The 23,579-nt window shown below is 37.0% G+C and overlaps 1 protein-coding gene across 2 annotated transcripts in view; it reads right to left on the reverse strand.

Annotated features, from left to right (window-relative positions):
- Positions 1 to 23,579, reverse strand: part of CSRNP3 (cysteine and serine rich nuclear protein 3) — a 100,454-nt gene that overhangs the window by 62,021 nt on the left and 14,854 nt on the right. For both annotated transcript variants that reach the window (XR_014317730.1, XM_082762992.1), the window contains exon 2: positions 9,644 to 9,814. Coding sequence is in view for 1 of the 2 variants with exons in the window: in XM_082762992.1 (XP_082619118.1) it covers positions 9,644 to 9,791 (148 nt within the window). In the remaining variant the exon portion in view is untranslated. The remainder of the gene's footprint in view (positions 1 to 9,643; positions 9,815 to 23,579) is intronic.

Raw genomic sequence — 23,579 nt, forward strand, 5'->3', positions numbered from 1 at the left:
GGAATATTCATTTCAACATCTCTGAACTCAGAATCTGAGTTTCTATGGCTTGACTGATAATTTCTCACCTTCTTCTGTGGCACTGAAAATTGAGCACTGCTGGAGACAGGCTCATGGCCAGACATAGTGAGAGGTGTTTGTGCCTGGAAGGTATTCTGTACTCATTGCTAGTTCATAACAACATGATTGTTAATAAACTATGATACAGACTCCAGATAGACCTCTGGCACTTTCCATATCCTCCTTCAGCACAGGGCATGCTCTGCTAGCTGTCACTCTTCAGACATATAATTTCTACAGTGTCATTATCTTGCCAATTCGTCTTTACCTCAACAATATTGACATGTCTTGATCTTGAACTTCAGTGGTACAACTGATAAATACTATTCTCTATTTAAGGCATGCTTATGATTTTTTTAGGATCTAAATAATTTGGAAAATAAGTTTTTGATCATGATACAAGAAATTCAGATGATAATTGAAGCCCGCATCATAAAGGCAAACTAAACTACATCAGTCCCCAAAAGCATTAAGAACTCTCTGTTGTTACACAAATTGGTATTTCTTGCCAATACTGCTGCTGTTTGGTATTTCTTGCCAATACTGCTGCTGTTTTCATGCATCACAGTGTTGGGAAATGGATACAGTGCATGCAACTCCATCAAGAGCAAGAAAGAGGTTAACAAACAAATATATATATATATATATATATTGAGATATGCAAACGAATTAGTCAGCTAATCTAATAAAACATGACCAAAGCAATGGAGAGAAGCATGCCAGGCAGCATGGAACACACTGAAGAGGTTGTATAACTTCAGAGCAATAAACAGGGCTACAAAAATGCACAGGCAGAAAGGGGAAAAGAAAATTCAGGAGAAGTCAAGAGGTGGTTCCTGCATCAACTGCCAGAGGCATACGACTTTGTGCATGTGAATAATTTAACATCATGTGCTGCCATTGGGACAGTAGGGATTGCAAACAAGAACTGTTAGGGATCTATATAGCCCCCCCACCTCAGCCTGTAGTAATTCAATATTTTTTCTTTCTTGTCCTTAATTTCTATGAAACTAAGATTCCTACACACTACAGATAAAGTACATTAAATATTTAAAAGTGGAACAAGGTTTTTCTCTAAATAACAACAAAGTCTGCCAAATAAAAAACAAGACAAATCCTTTCTCTGAAAACCTATTTTAACCATTTTTTTTCCTGAAAATCATAGTTCTAGTCAAATCACAACAGTTAATGACTTAATTAGTCACACGCTCTAGCCCAACACTTACCTTTCTACATTAATCTAATTGTCTGAAATGTGTATTTTAAAATGTCAACTCAAGCTTTAGTTCAAATGTCACAAACCGTCCTCTCATCTGGTAGCTTTTTTCCAAACACTCTCTGCACTATATTCTTTGAGGAGCCAGAAGCATGCTTTTGACACTGAATGCTCAATAGCTTGAGTAAATTTTATTCATACAGTAGGCTAGTGACTTGTGTCCATTCCACAAATCACTCAAAACTAAGAATACTACGAGTAAAACAATGTGTAAAAAGATGAAAAGCAGTAAAAGTCAATAGGTGTGCTTCATTTAAAAAAAAATCACAAAACTTTCTCACTTTTTTGGTAGAATGTAGGTCACCTACAGTTTCCATAGTAACCACTGCTGAACCCGCTCTACAGATGACCACTGCCTATGGTTGCTTTCATTGATAGTAGGTGATGTACAAATACAGCTATGCCTCAGTTTGAATGAGAAAGAGCTAAAAAGTGCTTGGAATTGCCCTTAATTTGCTTTCAAATATAACTCCTGCTTTAACATTTTCAAAAGCATTACCTAATATCCTTCAGTAGATAAACTACCCGTGCTAACCCGTTGGAAATGCACAAAAAGTAACTTTCAGTACTAAAAGCTTATTCTTTGTCTGCATCAAGCCTGGACTCTCAAAAAGGGAGACAATAAACTTTACAAGTTTATGAAAAATATTTATACACAGCAATCCACTGAACATCAGTAATACAGGAAGTTCAAAAAGGACTCACAAGTACCTTAAGCTGTCTTTGATAAGCACACAGCAAATTCTGAAACTGTGTATTCAGTACATATTGCAAGTGGGAGTTAAAGACTTGGCAGAGTATTACTTTGCATGCAACCACACAGCGAAACCCACTGATATAACAAGAACCATGGATAAGAAAGGTTAAAGCCTCACTGGGGAGAAAGTGGTACAGGATTCAGTCAAACTGATGGTGAAAATCCCTTTCTCACCACTATTACTCTAGGGCATATAGAGTTGGCGATGAATTAATTAAAATACGAAGACTCTATATTACAAAAAGACACTAATTGGCTTTGATAAGGAATTGGGAAGTAACAGGACAAGTCAATGCCCCTGACCAACCACAAGCTGTTTTCCCCTTTAGAACAGTCGTTTCACTGTATTATGAGCTCGGACTGAACCAGATACTTATCGTTAGTTAACGCATTATGAAAGCTCTTAAACAAGGTTCAAGGTCTGGATGCTATACATATGCCTTAATGCTACTACTGCTACAAACACGTTGTGGTGGACTAGAATCAGTATTCACATACACAATTAGAACACGAAAAATGTTACATATTCAATGACCAGAAGAATGACAATCAGTAGTATGAATGGCATTGAGGAGACTGTTTCTGATATTTTGTCAGTCTCAGATCTTAATTATTTAAATACTACAGTTAATAGAATTATGTGCATTTCTAAGATTAACAGAATAGCATCTTAGCACCTGTCAACTTCAGCAGTTTAGCAAGCAAAAAAGATAGCCTCTTCAGCTGCCATTGCCAGAAGTGCAAATCACCGACGTGCAGGAGGTGTCCTTGAAAGACAGCACTGCTGAAGAAGAACTGTGTCATAAACAGTTTTTTGGAGTTCTGATACACCACAACCGAGAATATTAGGCATACTGCCCATTTTTTAATATCTCTGTTCAAAACAAATGTGTATGAGAAAGGTAGGAATCTTCTGCAAATTTGTAGGAGGCAGTCACTTATAGATCTTACTGATCTGCTTGTTTCTCTCATTGTATAACTTGCATAACTACCTTCCTAATATATCGCACTCTACCTTACTTACTGTTTATCTGATCAGATATAAAGCTTTCCTCTAGCAGAAAGTTCCAACTGAAAACAAAGAATTAGCTCACATGTCTCAGGAGGTACTCGGCATCCTAGTACTTTATTCATGTTTCCCGGTCTTAAATAATGTATTTCTTACACAAACAGTGTAATTTGTTAAAAGCACTAAATCTAACTTGGCTTTAAGTTTAAAACCATAATTAAAGACTGGTATTAAAAACTTGTAAACCAGTATAAAATGCAGAATATGTACTAAACATATGAAATGAAAAAATGGTACTAAATAAGAAAAAGGAGGTTATTATAAGAGTCTTTCTGAAGCTTCATTTGCTTTGTAAGAGCACATAAAGAAAATCCAAGGGAAGCTGCTGAAGGACCATTGGGACTCTCAGCAGGAATAAAAGCTAGCACTAGGACAGAGCAGCCTTGAGAAAGAAAGCATCAAGAAAAATTTTCAGGCAAAAATGAAGCTATTAGAAGTTATAAACTGGTAACAGAAAAATCCATTTTCGTTCTTTTATGATTTGATTCATCAATGATTTCCCTACAGAATTTATGTAATACTATCAGACCACCCTCAGCTTTCACTGGTATCCAAATGTCATAATGTTTCCTCATGTCTGAGAAGCAAGTCTGCTACTTTTAGCATCCAAGACATCTAAGTTTTCACCTTTATGAAACACATTGTAAAATTCTGGTATTATTTGTCAAAGACCATGGAGGAAGACTGCATTAAAATAAAGCCCATCTACATGCCAGCATTATAGTTTCTCCAGAAAAGAATGTTGGGTAAGACTAGATCAAATGCAAATTTAAAATCGGTTGAAAAGAAGAACTGACATTAAAGACTATGGGTTTAGGTACATTCCTCTTCATGACAAAAGTCAGAGTCATTATGATTTCATGTTTTTAAAATTCTATATACATGTCACAGATAAGAAAAAACAGACTTTATATTCTATGTATATAAATGATTTTCATTTATCGGTAAAATTACTGAAGTTATTTTGCAGATTAGAACAGCATCTGAAGACAGCAACTACTAAAAAAAGTATAGAACTAGTGCCTTGGATTTTATCCAATATACTACTTCAAGTGTTACTATAATTTTTGTTCTGCATCATAAATCAAGGACAAAATCCAACCATCAAGTTTAACTTTCAGCAAACCTCACAAACAAGAGATCAGCAAATCTCACTTCTTATATCACATTACTATCATTCTGAACTAGGAATGCCAGTCAGTACATAACATACTCCTACTCAGGAATGGACCAGGGCTTACACACCTGCAAGACACCTTTCTCTAACAAAAACAGAACTCTAAGTGCTACAAAATCCCAATCAACATTTTCCAGTAATTTTCTGATGTGTTTTTAAAATGTGTTCTGCACAGTAATGTAGTGAAAGGGGATGAGTCACTTTTACTGACTAAGAATTTACAAACTGCCAGAACATTAAATTCCTTTGATCTTGATAAAACTGGTTTATTCTCATTTTGTTCATTAGCCCTCCCTCTTTTCCCAGTTATGAGACAGCCAATCTGTGGCCCTTTCTGCAAGCTGACATATTTGCCAAGGAAAATCTGTTACCGGCACTTTCTTGCTCTTAATAAAAAACATCCTGTTGCTTGTCAAACTCCTCCTGCCTCAGGGAACCTCTTCCTCACTTTTAGTTCATATACGGTATGATCAACAAGCTGTTCTTCCACACCAGAAGTTATTAGCTCCTCTCTGTATTTCTACTAATTGTTCTCCTGTGGATTATGACCACTTTCTTTATTCTCTTACAATCCAGAAAGTCATTTTCTTGTTCTCTGCTCCCACCTTTTTTTTTTTTTTTTTGACTCCCACTTGATGAAATTCCATCATCAGTCTCTAATACTGTTTTGCTGATGATTTGAAAAATTGCCAAAGAATCTCAGAAAGCAACCTGCTATGTAGCTTTGAGCCATATCCTAAGTACATTCCTTTTAGTGTTAACATGGTAATGTAAATATCCATGTGATGAAAAGTAAGAATGCCTTAAGTTATAAATTATCATTAGTTTTCCAAAAAGTTATTTAGAAACTGTAACAGAGTTATTTTCTCACCTGTTCTATCTGAGAAATTACTGTACATGGAGTCTGCCACAAGCAGGTATCCCTATTTAGGCGAAGATTCAATTACAACACTGATCAGTGAAAAGCTTCCCTGTGTTCCCTCTACTCTGTTGATAGAAAAACATTATACAGTCCAAAAAACTATTTCAGCACTTTATTTTTACTCTTCAATAATCAAAAATCATGGTTGTCATAGAAACTGTAAAAACTGAAGTAAATCATGACATAACAACGGGATAATGGAAAATGTCTGCTGGCTCAGGTTTTCATGTTGGAAATGCCTCAGTGAATTTACCTGGGGAGTCAAGTAGTTCCTCAATTTAACACAATCTTATAATGACAGGTACGATTACTGTTTTTAATAATCTGGTCAGAATTTGGAAAATATTAGTATTACTCCTGCTCTACACATTGGTTATAGCAAATGCACAAAGACTGTTCCAAAAAAAAAAAATCTGTGCAAGCCTCTAGGTTAAGGGGACAGAATTTCTTTAATCCAGAGTCTGAAATATCCTGGAGGGACTTCTGGCCAACATTCTCAACATTTCAAAGGTCCCATTTGTAGCTTTTTTAACTGAGACAAATCAAACATCACTTTAGAAACACACATTGCCATTAGCTTCAGTCTCTTACATACTCTATTCAAAAAAAGAATTAAGCTGCAAGGCTCTAGCCCAACTGAAGATGGTCCAGCTCCATGTAAAACACTATGTTAGGTTCTTTTCATGCAACACAAAAATCAGTAAAATAAAACCCTACTCTTAACTAATAAAGGCTAGAAGAGCCATTTGCTCTCCACCTCCCTGAGCCACATCACAGACCAAAATCCACACACTAGAGTGCAAAAGAGTTTACTGCAACAAGGTGACACTTGGTAATTATTAATTGACTGGAGTGCCTTACTGCAACCATTTGCCCTTTAAGCAGAGCCCAACCTGACGAAAATAATCATAATACATAGAAATATTGTTAGGCTATCCCCAGTGTAGGTGAACAAATCAAGTAGTTTAATCATGAATAATCTGAAAAGCAGCAGTGTGAATGTGGAAGTATTCAGATGTTTAAAAAAGAAAAAAGAACAAAAAAAAACCAAACAAACTAGAAAGCCTTGTATTGAGTTTTATGGAGAAATTTGAGGGGCTTTCATTTTCTTCTTTGTTTTTCACATAGTTTCCTTAAACCATTTTCATTGTGTAGCTTTAATTTATTCTTTCAAATAATGAGGTGCATATATTTTGAATAGACAGCGAACAAGCACGCATTGGTTTTCCCTATGCTTTCCTAAAATTACCTTTTTTTAAAAAAAATATTACTATAGGAAAAACGTCTAAAATCATTCCCTGTGCTCCCTGAGCATGAATGTGCATGAACACATAGAAGCAGAAAGATTGAGGTATTGAAGAAGTGTTCAGCTCTGTTTTGTTTGACTGCATTGAGCACTTTTCAGACTTGGGTCTTACACATCTTCAGTGACCCTCCTTGCTTAGGGATTATGTTTAGTGGAAAGTCTGCAGTCTGCAACATGCTTCAGCAATCTGCAGAAGGTTAACTGACATTAGAGCAACTTTCCCAGCTGCATCTGAGATAAAGGTTGGGCCTGCACAAATCAACCTGTCAACCTCTCTAACCATTAGTTTAGAAGAAAGTTCTGATTTAAAACAAAATGAAATCCTGCTTCCAGTAAAATGAATAACAAACAAACAATGAGTGAAAGAGTAAACTTTCTTCAAGGGACTAAGAAACAAACACCATTCACCTTTCCTTTCCAAGAATGTCGTGAATTAATTTGTTTGCTGCATACATAGCACAGGCTTCTTACACATATTAAGTACACAAACATACACTTCTTCAAACTATACACATACATAGTTTACATACATATATAGTACACATACACTGTTATGCTTTTTGAATACTATAAATGTATACAAACATGTACACAGACATACACCTTTATTTACTGAAGAAGGTACACTCACTTCCAGGGATGCCACTGGGAACATGAAAAGCAATAAAATGCTACTGTAATCATTAAATGCTTCGGATATGCCCGACAATTATTTTTGATTAAAATATGCTACCACAGGAAAAGAAATAAAAAGATTAATGTAAAATGTTGAGTATTAATTATTAACAGCAGTCTTAATCTATATGCAGCTTATGAAATACTGTTAAGAATATTACATTTGACTGTCACAAAGAATTTTTATGTACTGACAGGGATTACGGGAGCTCATGGCATAATAGAGGATTTTTTAGATTGCAGTTGTGTCTCAGCAGTCCCTTGGAGATGCAATGAATCTGCGTATGTACTGATAAAGAAGAGTGAGAAGAATTTATATGAATCTTTTGAGATTTTGCTGAACAGCACAGTGGCTTTGGGCACACAGTAGGAGCCCAGACTTCAGGGAACATGTGTACAGAATAAACACACCACCACACAGAGTGGGCTGAGGAGGAAAGAATCCAACACTGATCTCAGATGATGTTAGAGCAAATATACTGTACATATTATAAAAGCCTATTGTTGTTCATATAACATAGACTAGTGAGGATATAGTTGTATACAGCAGCAAAGCATGTTTTCATGTTTTGCCCTATATTCAAATATTACACAACCCAATCCTGCAACTTTATCACATAATTTTTGTTTGTAAATAATCGTATTTATTTCAACATATGCATCTAGAGATCTTAGTCCGTTAATAAATTTTGACATCTTGGTTTTGTGGAGAGTGGTGACTCGTGAAAGTAACAATAGAAAACGGGAATCTGTTTTCTACCAGTATCAGGTCAAAATGTTCTGATTAAATATGCAACTCCAGATCCTTTTGTAAGGAAAAATCCTTTTTAAGTAGTAATCTGTTGCTGTGATCATTCCAACACACATATTCTGCCCAGAAAATAAGTATACTTCCAAAAACAATGGCTGTTAGGAAAATTGGGAAAACAAAGCAGTGAATATTGTATCATTACATAGAGCTAACAATATTTTATTTGAAGAAACAAACGTGAAAGTAATCACAAGCACCTCAGCTAATTTACAGGAAATATTGCATTGTCTGGGACTACAGGCCTGATTCTCCACCACCCAATATAAACACCACTGTAAAAAGTATATGTGGCTTCTATTTTGACTCTATTATAACGTCCAAGATTCCACTATGAAGAGACATGCTCCTTAAATTCAAACTTTGTTGTTTATTTCTACTTTACAAAGAACATTTTAATCAGTTTATTTTGTGATTTATAAGTCTGTTGTAGCAGTCAGGGATTGTTTTTGTGGGTGGTTTTGTTGTTTTTATTTGTTTGTTTGTTTTGTGTGTGTTTGTTTCCCTAACACAAACATTACAAAGCAGTTACCCAAACTGAGCTGTATTAAAGAAATACTGCCGTTGCCTATAGAAACCACGAGCAAATAGGTTGTGGCTTTGTCAAGAATGAAACAAAATGAAAAACAACAAAAAACACACAACAATGGAAAATAAATGAAAGCTAAGCAAAATAAACGCATCTACATCATGCCCTGAAGCCTATTCACGCTAGACTAAAGCTCTGGCAGACTGCCAAGTGGAAGAAATTCCAGACTGAAAACCGTATTGCTTGGCTGTAAGAGTTCATTTTCAAGAGCCACCAGCAAGAGCCTGAAAAGACAATCAGAGCAGGGTAATGAGTTGCAGGGGGTAGAGGAGGGGGGTGGACATCTCACATCTACCTGTCTTAGATCTTTGTTCCTCTCACTGTAATTCTAAGTTCAGTGAGAAGCCTAGAGAAAACCTGGGCTTTTCAAAACCGCTCTACTAGCTACCACCTGCATGCTGTTCTTCAAGTGTCTCATACAGACATCAGGTATGAATATAATATCTTCTCCAAGAAAATTACACATTTCTTTCTCTGTTTACTCCTGTATAGAGCAGAAGAAAAAGACTGATGGCTGTTTGGTTACACTGGATGAATGGTCATAAGGAATAACTGTTAAGCCACGGATTGTGCAGGCTACTCTCAACACTGAACTGACAGGAACAAGCAAAAGCATTTGTTTTAAAGCTTAATTACTGCTGATTTTCCCTCTTTCCCCAAATCATCACCCAAAATGGAAGATGTTCTCCCACACATTCATAACATTTCAGGTTCTCTAGATGAAAACAATACAGTACAAAAGTTAAGTTGCCTCAAACTCATTCTGACAGCTACTAATTTTTACAAAAAAAAAAAAAACAAACACAAAACCGACTAGATGAAAGTGGTTTTTAAACAAAAGTATTTCCTCAGTGTCAGCACTGAAATGCAGTAGAACAGGGGGAAAAGAAACACACATCAAAGAAATCCAGGTAGCCTACATTGTATTACTTCAGAGTAAGATGAACCTTTCTTAGCTGTTATAAAAACAAGGATCATGTCTTACATGCCACTTTAGTACTTACGGGTAAAATGATTAGAAGCTGATGGATGGACATTGCTTCCACTGTCAGCACTTTCACTGCTAGAAATGTCATCATCTGATTCCCACACGCAGGAACAAGGTGAGGAGCCATCAACATCTTCAAACTTCCTCTTTAAAATTCCACTCATTGCTGCAATGCTGTCACATGCACCTGTAGCAGGAACAGAGGCAACGAAGCATTGAAACATCTGCCTGCTGTCCAAGTCTTCAAATTCATTTATCATGGAGGAGTTTATATACATGTATAAATCTGATACTATCACCTTTAGTTAAATGGTTCTTTAACAAGAGTTTTTAAACAACTTTTGCAGGAAGAAGTCCAAAAGACATTCTGACTTTCTTACAGGCAGTTTTTTCTTCTTAAGACAGAAGGTAAATGCCACCTGTTTTCTACCAGCACATCTGAAGTATTATAACTAATCTCATGCATAAAATTAAATAATAAATATTTCAGTTTTGGAGCAAGCTTTAGCTAAGCATAAAGTACACATAATCCAATATAGTTCAGTAGAAACGTGCCTTCATGTAACATCTAAAAACTTAGCTGGCACCAAGAAACATTACATAGCAAAAATCAGTGTTCCCTACCAAATATAGTTCAGAAATACATGCTCAGCACTATCAAATGCCCATATTTTCAATTAGATTTCAGAGCATGAGATGCTTAGCATCTTGACAGGCCAAGCCCTGCAGACACAGTTCTGGCTCATTTTGCAGTTTTAATTTATGCATAAGTTTGTTGCAGAGCATTTATGAAATTAAGATATGAGTAGTGGTACATACGTAGACTATTTCCATTCATATGAACAAACTATCAAAGGACTGAAATTATCTTCATGAGCTTTGCTTCCTAATAATACTGTCCAATATAGCCAGAGTCGGGTTGACAATTCCTCAATGTTTCTCCTTCATTTATAACAGCTGACCTTCTTATCTCCATTTATGGAATAACAAGTAAAAAAAAAAATAAGATCAAAATAATTTTAAAGCAATTCCTAGATCATGCTAACGCATCTGATAGGCTAAAACATTTTTTTCTATATCTTTAATTAAAAAAAAAATCTTAAATTTTCTGTCACTATCATTACTGATTACATCCTTGTGAAGATGGAAAATTAATTCCTAGATCTTAATTTAAAAGTTACAGATAACATCTACACTCTGACTACTAATCAGTGGAAAGTTGCTCTAAATAGCTGTGGGGAAAAAAAAAAAAAAAAGTTGCTGCTTGATGCTTTCAAGCATACAGTAGCAAAAAAATCCCATTCCTCTGAATGCCACTCGTCTGCAAGATGCCAGTATAATTTATTTCATAATGAAGTTGTTTTCCTCTGCTAAGTTTTGTTCTACCTTTTTGGATGTGTCTAATTGAGAGAAAAGATTTCAATATAGATGTGGAATGCTAAGATAATGCAACGTAATGCTCAGAACAGATGCTGCATAACATGATCTTCACCACTGAACTTTTTTGACTGCAGAGCACACAAAAAGTTAAATAACGAATACATTAGGTTCTAATACTGTCAGTCACTCAGGCAGTTTTAAATGCATATGCTTGTCTAAATCTTCTCAGCTTGTTTTATTATTTATGAAAAACCTGTTTTCCTGAAAGGGATTTCTTCAGCCTAAATGCATGACAAACACTACAGGCTTAGATCTCAACCTTTGACCTTTTGTCTAAAAAGGAGTTATCACATACTACAAAGAAAGCATTTTAATTTTTCATGCTGAGGACAAGGAAAGGTGCATTCTGTATCATTTTGGAAAAAAAAAATAATAAAATAAAATAAAATAAATTGTTAAGAATCACCCATTAATATAAAAAATACACTTTCAAAAGAAAAAAAAGGAACAAAACCCAAACACACTGGAAACCTAGAAAAATGGAGAGAGGGCAGAAAACCCCAAAGGATAGGGTCAGAAACAACTCCTTCAAACTGCCCTCTGTGTCTTCACTATATCTATTGCCAACCACCTTTTCCACTGCCTCCTGCAGTGCTTACAGCACTGAATTTGTGAAATCACAATTATTTCCATGGCAACTGCCTGCAATATCAAAACCAAAGGATTACAGCTTGACTGCAGAATAGGGTAAAGAAGCAGCTGGAGTGTGAGAAAGAAAATGCTTACACTCAAACATCTCAGTGAAGAGACAGAAGAGTGAGAAAAGGGCTGACAGTTTACTGTGCAAGCAAAACCTAGGTCAAATCCACATCTAAGCACATTGAAATTGTGGCTACGGAGTCTTAAAGCCCAAAGAACCTCTGTCATTACTACACTACAAGGCAAACCTCATAGCTATAATCATCACTAGCATGCAGACCATCAGAAAGAGCTAATTTTCATAGCCTGAGACAGTTACCAGACAAAAGCCCTTTTGCCAGACATTGTCTTCTGCAAGCATACCACACAGTGCCTAGATGACTAACATACATCTTGCCCCTCAGTAAAGCTGTCACAGATGGTGAGTGTCTCAGTCACTGTAACTGTTTACAGCTAGTAGCAGCAACAAATATTTTTCACACCAAAGGGTTTTACATTTCCTTGTGTTTAGCACAGCCTACATTTGCATCATGTGCCGCGACCTGGCAGCAGTAAAGCCATTGTATTAATATTTCTGGAACAAACCATAAGAAATGATTCCCAGGATCCCTGAATGGATGGACAGAGTAGTTCTACAGCCAGCTAGCTGATACAGATAAGCCAGGAGGTATGGGAACACTGCAGAAGATGAGTATCAACACGACACTTAAAGAAGGCATAACTATCCATTTAAAAATGTATGTACAGTTATCACTGCTGCCCAATTTTGTTCTGAATCTCTCTTGATAAGATTATCTTATCAAGAAGGTTGCTTGACAAAGCAGTCGCACTAAAATTTAGGTGTTGTCACTTGTCTAGGATCCGTTGATTCATGTCTCTCTGGTATCAAGTCTCTGCAGGAAAACGCTAGATGGGGAAAAGATATTTGCACAACTCAAGAGCTTGGATATCACACAGATAGATTACAGGGCGTCTAAACCTGTTTGTACACACTACGTACCAGCAGGAGATCCCCTCAGAATCACATCTGTATAAACAGCTGCCATTCCAGAAGCAATATTCTTCAGAAAGAGGCACATCTGCGCAGGAGTGCAGCATGTTCGATTGGATACATTTAACCCATGCCTCGTTTACACAGACATCGTGCAGTACCTGCATGACACATCCACACCTCCTGGATCAATAAGCCCGGCAACATACAACCCAGTACTGGTTATCCAAGCGTCACTTCGCACTGTTGATCACGTGATACATCCCAGTGGAACATGGAGCCCTACTTCTGACAGCAATGAAGCCACAAGGTTTGTGTTATCTATAAAGGTTCCCAAAGTCCAGAATCAGGGAACTAGGACAGGGAACTCTAAATTGTCAGTCTTTCTGCATCACAGCTACAACTGAATCAGTAGTTTCAAATTTTGGGGGAGTCAAACTGAAGCTACTGCAGTCACACGGCAAAAGCAAAATAAAGCAAAATATCCAAGACAGTCCATCACACAAAACAGGATTAATCTCTTACACACAGAAGCACTACAGCAGTATGTATATTCTGAAGAAAAATGAGCAAAGGTGTGCATTTCTGCATCGAATCCAGTACACAAATGTACATGACTCTACGGGAACCAACCTATGTCATGTGACCGAGAAAAACAGATGTCCAGAATAGAGTGAACATGGAAATTAAAAAATAAGTCACTATGCTCGAACTCACAGTAAGATACCAGTGAGTTTCAGCCTTCAGAGGCAAATGCTGAGACAAGAACCAGCTAGTCAGACAGCAAACTGACAGTTTAGGTGAAAAAGAAAAAAAGACGGCTTGCAGAGTTCAGTTAAAAACAGACCTTTGTGGATGATCATTAAATAGCTGTCTAAAAACTCAGATGGACTTGGACCAGCACCCTGCTGTCTCACACAACCAAGTAAGATGCAGACAGTGGAAGCTTCCCTGTGTGTTGATGTATGCTTCACAACACAAAGTGCTCACGCAGTGAAGTGCTGCATCATCCTCTGCCACGCTCCTCACCATGCTAATGGGGCACTAATCTACACCAAGGTGAAGCACAGCTCAAACTGAGGTAACAGTATATCCGAACAAGGAAAATCAGCCACATGTGCCTTGTCATGAGCTGCAGGTCAGGCATCAAATACCCATTGCAGACAAGGGTTATGAGAGAAAATGGCAACTTGCCTCAGCAGAAGCACAGGATGAGTGCCTGCTGGAAGGAAAATCCATTTTCCTCAATCCCCCACATTCATCCTTTCTCCTTCTCCTCCTCTCTGAAAAAGCCACAGGCACATAGGGACAGTTTGACCAGCTCCCGGCTGCAGGTAGCTGCCTGGTGAAGCGAGGCCTCAAGGCACCATGGCAACGGGCTCTGCCTTGCACGGTGCCAGACAACTGGCAGACACCCCACATCCGCAGGCTCAGAAGCAGCGAGCTATTACTGGAAGAGAAAAACCCCATGCGGGTGCGGGGGGCATTTAAAACAGTCACAATGCTACCCATAACCTACAGAGTGAAATAATGCAAAAGCCTGGCTAGATTGACTTCCTCTTGTGCCTGAAAAGGCTGGAAATTTTAGAAAACCATGGTAACAATCTCATTACAGCAGTCCTGCAGATAGCAGGAATCTCCAAACACCAGCAAAAAGCCCCAGAAGAGCTGGTAAAGAATTACTGGTGAGTGGAAGGGAGGGGTGACACTGCAGCATTATCTGTGGTACTAGGAGACATTTTTGCTGTGATGTTCCCCTGTAAGACATGCTGCCACCAGTCTTTCACTGCCACCCATGGACAGAAAAAAAAGTAAAACAAAAAACAATCCACAAAACAAAAAGCACCGGTACCTCGTGAGATAGGAGAAATGCTTTAAACTCTCCCTGTGCTGCCTAACTTGCACTTCTGCTATCTGTTTGAAATGTGCTAATAGATGCTAAGAAAACACACAACAAGCTGCAATATAGAAATAGGGAATTCACAAAATCCTCGGTTAATGACAACAAGACCAAGACATGCTCATCCTACTCATACTCTACAAATAAATGACTGTGTTGTAAAATTCAGCACTAGATATATATATACAGCTCATGTATCATCTTATAGGAAATAGAACAAGTACAGAGCATACCTGTGAAGTCATAAACATCAAGTATGTACCATATGCAGTAGCCACAACATAAAATGGAACAGATATGCAATAATAAAATAGTTCCCTGCCTCAGATTATATATTTTCCTGCTTGCTATAGGAAACTGTTACTGACTAAAGCTCAGGAAAAACAAGATACAAATCCAAGAGCACAAAGGCATTTAGGCTAAAATAAAGTCCAATTAATTGCTTCTTTTGTTCACTTATGAAATATTATTCTGCACTAATTCCTTCTTGAGAGCTGATCACATACCATAATAAAATCTACCTAATTCTTACCTGAAAATAAAAATAAAAGGCAGCCATCAAAGACTTGACGTATGAGTCACACAGTCTTTTGCCTCATCTCAACTGTATCAATTCAAAGTATGGAAAAACATAAGGTAAACTCTAATGTAGCAGTACAGATTCTCTTCCAAACAAAACCCACTTCTGTGTAAATGACTGCAAACAGAACAGGAGGATGCAGAAAACAGATGTTACACACAAAACATTACTGCAAGTACTCATCACAAACAACTCCCACCCACTGGCCAGTCAGCATGTACTGTAACTTGCTAGGGAGACTTGGCAAATCATTTCACAGTTAAATCATGAATATTGATGCTCACAAGCAGAGATGTTTGGGTTATTTGTTGTGATTAATATTCTTGTTGAATATATGTCTATTTCTTAGCTCACAAATAACTTGATATATTTTTAAGAATTTTTCTTATCTGCTTAAAAACATCAGTAACAGAGATGGTCATGAAATAATCAAGGTGTTTGCTTAGTTACACATATCATGCTTTATTATTTTGCTCTTTGGGTAACTGACAGTTTGAAAAGGGAAAAAAAAAGGAGTCACAACTGAAAGCATCTATAGCGACAACATCACTCACACAAAGAATACCATTTGCTTGTGAAAATGACTATTCATGTAAAGGACTGCATTAATGCACACACAAATCCATTTGCATGAATGCTTGCAAACAGTGAACAACAGAGGTACAAGAACATGAATCAAACAGCTGTTCAGAATTCAAATTAATGTTTGCAATACATGTTTTGGTGTATTTGGCAGCTCTAATCACAAGCACCAGTTGTCAGAGGTAGGCTCTGATACTTTCACTAGTACAGCCTGTAAAAACTAAAACCACATAGCAAGATAATTCTACTTTGAGATTATTGCATAGGCAACAAGGAATACCATTAGTATAATCTTACTCATAAATTTGCGCTTATAGCAGTGGTCAAGTTACACAGTTATAAACTAGGAAAATCCTTTACTTTCTTGCTTCAGTCTAGCTAAATCCATAGCACTAAGTAAATGCCATAGGAATAAGGCTGTGTATTTCAACCTAGGGAATTTGTTCCGGCATTGCAAGCCAAATCCTGCCAAGTCTGCTCTTTGCAGGGTTTCTATACCATTGCTTTAGAGCACTCCTGATTTCACACTTGAGTACTAATCCACGAATCTTCTAGACTGCCTACACATTGTTGTACACTCCACTGTACGCGCCACTAGCTCCACCAGCAATGAATTTAGAATGCCATAGGGATGCTGGCATATGCTCACCTCCTCTCCCTGCACGCAGTATGGATGCAATAGTCAGTGGTAAATCTGTCACCCTTAGCATGCCATAAGGTCTCCAAGAGCATGCCATAAGGTCCTACATACACCAAGTGTGCACATATCCCCTTCTCCACCATACAAATATAAAATGTCCATATATAACAGTATTAAAGCAGCTTTCTGATGACTGAGTTCAACAGTTACAGGAAACACACAAACAATTCAGTAAACAAGAAAATTCTAGGCTGGTTCTCCTAGGTCTTCTGGAATGCCTTCTCCTAGGCATGGTGCCTGAAGAGCAAAGAGAGAGGGGGTAAGAGGCAGTGATAATTCAAGCAGACATCCAGGAACTTTGTAGTCAGGCCTCCAGGGTGCAACCTGGCAGAAGTAGATTCAGAGGCACTCAACAATGAAAGAGACATTCCTTTCCAGATGAGATTTGCCTACAGAAGGGACATGGTTCGAGGCTGCATTTCATTCATAACAGTTTTTTAAATTTGCTGCATCAAAAACTGCTTCCACATGAGTGAATGATGCATAAACGGTACTGTTTCCTACAGGCAAACAGGAGATCAAGAAGCAAGTCATGCTGAAGATGGGTCACAAACTCAGGCTCATAATACCTCACCTTCATCTAAGTCATCTAGGACACTTTTAGCTGGGCCTGTCACAAAGTCCTCACCAAAGTTTTCAGGTAAACCACCAGCAACCTGGTGCTGACCAATTATCTTCTGTAAGGCTTTAAGCTTCGATGATGAAATTTCAGTAATAATTAAAATCTCTTCATTGAACAGTATTGCAGAAGATGTTCCCTTGCTTCTGTTTGAGGAACAGAAACAGTGCAACTTATTTGGCTTCCATTATTGAAGCATCTGTATCCCAGAATAAAATTTTAAGATTGTATGTGAACCACGAAAAGGCTTATTACTTTTTAGAATGTGCTGCAGAAGGACAGTGTATGGCAAAGCTCTGGCCAGGAGATGTCAACTGTCCACAAAACTGAGATGTAAGCAGGACACTGCCACCTGACAACTGACTTTTACGGGTACACAGCCTTTTAAAGAAGAGTGAATGTGGAAGTGATGGAAGAACTGGACTGTTCGCTGTATGAGACAGCATGCTAGCAACACATCATTATTGCATCTGTTTGCAATTGGACAGAGCGTTTGGTTTGCTTAACCCCTCACTAGCATTCCCTAACTGGAATGTGATTCTGAGACCACCAGCAGTGTTTTCAGCATGTTTTTGGCACAGCGCCTTTGCATTAAGCTGCTCCCAGCAACAGGAATAGCAGTAGGGTCCAGCTCTGTAGTGGAGATTGGAAATGCAAACAACTTAAAAAGCGCTGAAAAATGAATGTTCTTTAATTTAAATTTTGCATATTAGACCAGGTAGAAACATTAGTAGACAAGCTGCAATCCATCCTCATACTATTTCAGTACTCATCTTCCACACCCTTCTTTTGTGAACATCTTGTACACTGCCTGCTGAGGAGCTGCACAAAATGGTAGGAAATCTTGTACATCTCAGGATACTCCTGCCAACATACACTATGGATTTAGCCAGTATGTGCCAAAAGGGCGTTCAGACCTCTCCAGCTGAGACAGCATGCAACAGGGCGCAAATCAGCATGTACTTAAACACAGCCTGTCTGCTTGTTCACCATTGCCAACAGCTAACAGAGACAGCACCAATTCAGTAGTTCTTCCTTTCTGCCCCATGATTCCTGCATTTTGGTACAATGTTTCTTCTGAAATCTGTAGTGCTTAACAACAGAGTTTTGTTTGTTTGTTTAAAAAAAAAAAATGAACCTGAACTACAAGAAGAACCAACATAAGCTAGTGAAACAAAAATGTCTTAGAGCATACTTGGAAAAGTAACTCTGAACTATGTTTTCCTCTTTTACCCAAAAAGACATGAGCAAACTCTTCCAGCTTAATGGTTTTTGTATGAATGGGGACATGCATGTGTATGCACAAATTTTACATATCGAAGTAACAAATCCTTCTTACCTTGCTTTTGCAATAATTATTGACAAAAATGATGTTACCTATACATGAGAGGATGTCTTGAAAATGTCTGACGTCAGGTGATGAGGGGTTAGAAACATGAGAAATGGATGGGTTGGTATTTTGGGGGGACAGGAGAGCCTGTCTTCACCTATGTAGTCTGATACCAGCTGTATAGCACGGAACAATTAAATTCTCTCCTTTTTCAGGCATAAACAAATAATGCAGAAAAGAACTGGAGGGAAAAAAAAAAAAACACTAACCTGGCAGAAACTTCAGCTTATCTGTCTACAACTTGCTATTAAAAAGAAAAAAAAAGGCAGTACTCTCTCCGTGTTATTATCCCTGTCTTCCACAAATTCTGCGCAGAGACATGCAATGTGTGACAAACTTTCTCATTACAGTTTTCAGCAGATGAGAAGTTCTGCCTCTATACCCAGAAATCAAAGGAATCATGTCAAATTGGCACAACTCAGCTACAGCTGTAAAAACACACTGATGTTACTTCCAATAACTTATCAGACCTTTGCTTCCTTAAATAATGATCAGATTTACTTATTATCTCCATGGAATTTTAAATTACATACTGTAGGAAAGTGGTCTTTAATTTTACTGTGACCCAGCTTTTCTCACCTTAATACAAAAAAAAAATCTCAACATGAAAGCCTGCTATGATTAATTTTTATTGTCCTCATAGAAAAGTTTTTATAATCCATTTACTAATTTGCCTTATTAATATGTTAATACTCTCTTATAGAATGAAAGATACCAGATCCTTTCCTCTTACTCATTTCAATTAATCAAAACCAAGTGCTCAGCTTTCACTTTAAGTAACCTTTGGTACTCGTGTTGTCAGCTAAAAATGGATTTTAGTATTAATTTGCAGAGGATTAATTATTTATCTATGTAACAATACCACGTAATATTTTAATGTTGCCTTTGAGACACTGCAGAACAGGGAAAATGCCTCATTCAATGCTGGAAAATTAATCAGTGATTTTGATCTATGCCAAAACAAAGCACATATATACTAACTAAATAAAAAAGAGGCACATTTCGCCCACCACGCAGCACTAAGGAAACATCTGTCATTTGTTCTGTTTTCTTGGCACAGTCAGGAAGCCAACCAATGGAAATGAAGAGAGAGAAAAATAAATAGAAGAGTGGCATTTTTCATATATACTGAATACCAGCTAACAACAAAAGAAGTTGTAATATATGCAGGGAATCAGTAAGTTAGAAGTGGATAAAAAAATAAAATAGTGGAATTAATTCTTTAAAGGATGAAATTCCTTACCAGTGCAATTACTTGCTTACAACAAGCGGTTTTTTAGTGATTTAGTCTGGAGCTTTTGTTTAAGACAATTGAATATTTAACTTAAAATAATTTCTATTATTTTTTAGTCGTCTACACATACAGCTGATGAGAAAATCTTCACAAAAGATTTGCAATGTATTTAAACATATATATTTTATTTGCACAAAGGAAATGTACAAAGGCAGGGCTTAAACATGCTCTTCCTGAGTCCACTGGGAGTAAGCCTGTATCCACAAGTACATTGCACAATGCATGCTCACACCCCCACCAGGAACTTTTTTCCAACTTGCTGCCTGCTTTCTAATTCTTCAGCTGTCCTGCCTCCCACTCTCACGCTTGCTTCTCAGTAGGGTCTGCAACCAAAGCTAATGAGTTTATCTCATTTCCACCAAGCTGATGAGTGCTGGCAGCAGCTGATAGGGAATACTGGATAGAAAGTGTAAATCTGTAGTTCAGCAGAATACCTGAATCATTAGGAAACTTTAAAACTAGCGACACGCATAGTGGTTTTATCCAGTATCTTTCACATTGTCATTATTAAGTAGGTATTTTTAGCCAGCAAAAGCAAAATCCATCGGCAGCAGCGGCGTTTCCAAGGAGACAGAATAATTTAAATACATGTGGTACTAGATCTTTGTTTTCATCAACTCCTCTCTGTTACTGGAGCTGGTTTGAGTAAAATTTCTCATTTCAGGAAAAAAAAAAAAAAAAAGATACATATCAACTGCTTACAAATAATCAAATATCAGGATGCATCTCATCTATTTTTCACTTATTATTTACCAGTGTGCACATTCCAGTGAATAGCAGATATAAAAACAGTTTCTCAGTTTTTCAGAATAATTTTGTGAATCACTAAGTCTTACTGATTTTTTGTTTAGCAAACTTACATCAGGCTCCATTCTCTGAAGAAATGGCTAGAAGAAAATGAAACAACACCTTATGCTTACAGCTGGTTAGGTGTACAAAATGCGGACAAAGGACAGAGTTTCTTCCACTCTTCTTTAGCAATCAGTAAGCGTTTTATTGTCCTTCTCCAGCTAATTTTTAATTAAGTCCCATTTTGAGAAATTTAGGCCTTCTCTAAGTGAATACAAGAAAACTGAATATATGCATTTACTGATTTTAATCTCTCAAATCTAGTAAAACTAACTTCTAATATTTTAGCAGAATCTAGCTTTATGAATATACAGTTATATAATCTCAAACTAAGCTGAAAACTTCTAATCCTTCCCTTTATTTCAATGGGGTATAAATGGACTGTGACAACTAGATAATCCCCTGACTATATTTTCAGTGGGGTAGGAAGATGAACAACTAATTAAAAGCTAGTTGTTCATGAAATAACACTCCCAATTTTTCTATCAATGGATTAATTCAGAATACAGTATTGAAAGACACAGGTAAGTCTCACAAAAATTAACAACTGCTAAGGAACAATCGATTATTTAAACAGGAACTTCTTCCATAAAATACTTGATATCAAAAATTGCTTAAAAATTAGGTATTTCTTAGATTATTATAACTAACTTCAAGAAATTCCAGGAAAAAAAAAGGTCACATCAGAAATATACAGTGGTTACTCGAACATCTGCAGCAGCTCCTTTAATATAATAATGAGATTAAATTTAACAAAAAATATAGTTATCTGAATCAACTCCCACCACAGTGCTATCTCCACCAGTAATGTCAAGTAATGTAAATGACTGTTTAAAAAAAAAAAAAAAAATCTATACATCGGCAACAATATATAATCACAACTCATTTATTTCAATCAAGATTTCTGATTCACACCAGCATAATGGGGTCCTGTACTATAATAGCTATTTGCTACATGTAAAGCATGCAGAAATAAGTCAGTAGAGTACACACGTTGAAATCTGCACCCCAGGGAGGCAAATACTGGTGTCTCCAAATTTTTCGGTGGAACCAGGACTGTAATTCTATACCCTCAAATAATGTATCTTGATAAACAATCCTGTTTTCTGTAACAAGTGAGTTATTTGCTACTTGCCATCCTCAGTTTCTGTGAGCTTAAAGCTACTGGTAACACGTAAAATTGGTAAAATATGTTTCATACAACCTACTTCAACAGTTTATTGAATCTGGTATGTAGCTGCATTAAGAATTACAAGATTTGTCTATCTTGTATGCATAATTTAATTATATGCACTTTTATGACAAAAAATGTATGACTGAATTATAACCAGATACATTCCTAATAAAGAAATAATACAAAAATCCACAATACAGCCTTCATCCTTTAAGAATTGCTCTGAGGACCCACTCTTTCTGTATGTTCAACACTAAATAAAAATATGTACATTTTTTGAAACAGTTTATTTTTAAGTCCCTTTTCCTACCCAAACTCAAAGAAAACATTTTTAGATTTTCCTGCACTGTTTTACTGCTGGTAGCATACACTGTATTTTCAACAGTATTTCCATCACATGTAAGATTTCTCTTCCTATAGCCATATGAACAACTTCAGCATCAATGAAATGCAATATCCATACTGTCAAATGAGAGTTATCAGATTGCATTAGGCATGCCTATGATTTCACTGCCTATGGATCTCATCTAAGTTGAAATCTCCTACAAAGGAGAAATAATAAGCTGAGAAGCTGCTTCATAGTCATTAATGAGGAACAAACAGTAAGATGCTTGCACATGCTTTTTTTTTTTTTTTTAAGCCAAGAAATATTGTGGCAAGGATCAAGAACAGCTATTAAGGATTTTTTTTTCCTCCCTTACCTGTAAACTGGCTTTCTGTGTTTCAGCTCTATCAATGCAGACTGAAAGGTTTACTCCTCCTTTTTCCATCCATCAGACAGCAGTCATCCAATAACTGAAGTCATCCTGGCATCCTCTGGAACATGCTCTCTCCTCGCCCCCTTATTTCCCGCTCCCAACCCCCATCTGCATGCTAGCAAAATGGGAAAACAGCAAGCAAACAAACAAACAAAAAAAAAAAAAACCCACATCTGAAAAACAGTTTTAATATGCTACTTAGTAATCACTGAGGATGCTCTGTACTGGCAGGTAATGACAAAATTTAAAGACAAGAAAAAAAAAAAAAAAAAAAAAAAAAGTGTACTAATAACCTTCAGCTCCAGTAGTAAATTGCAATTCTCCCCTTCAGCTTCTTTTTCTAAGAAAACCCAAGCAAGCAGCTGTAGGAACAGTTACTGCCTATACACAGTCTTTGATATATTTTTGCACGTCAGCTTTGTACTCAGCTATCCAGATTTGCAGTGAAGAGTGCTGCTGTGCATTTAAGAAATTTTGTGATTATCAAAGTAACAATGGTGCTTTTATACAAAGCAAGACTCTGAAATCTCAATGCAAATTACAATTCAGGGATTGATGACAGTAATTTCCTACTACTCTCCAATGCTGCAAAGGAATACCAATTGTAAAGGCTAAAAATAGCCCTAAGGTACCAAGATATGCAGCATCAGAAGTTCCAAGGCCAAAATAATAAAGGGAGAGGAGAACTCAGATTTCCCGTGGTTTTAATTTCTATCAAATTGTAACTGTACTTCAGCCATTTTAGTATCCCTAAGCATCAGCTAAGCACATTTTCTTCCTGCTTAAGACATCATTTATAAAATATCTGAAGGTGAATAATCAGTAGTAACCTTCTCCTTAAAGTTTTACCTGTATAAAGCTCTACCTATTTAAGTGGTGTTTATGGCTCTTCATTATTTATTGCAGAGAATATGCCAAGCTGGAAAGGACCCACAAGTATCAAATCCAACTCTAACAGCCAAAATCTACTGCCCAAAGCCAATGCCCTAGGTGAACTTCAACCACACAAAACTTTCTGCCTAAGAACTCAAATGCA

This window comes from Aythya marila (genome assembly GCF_965140915.1).
Source record: "Aythya marila genome assembly, chromosome: 6".
NCBI classification, from domain to species: Eukaryota; Metazoa; Chordata; class Aves; order Anseriformes; family Anatidae; genus Aythya; species Aythya marila.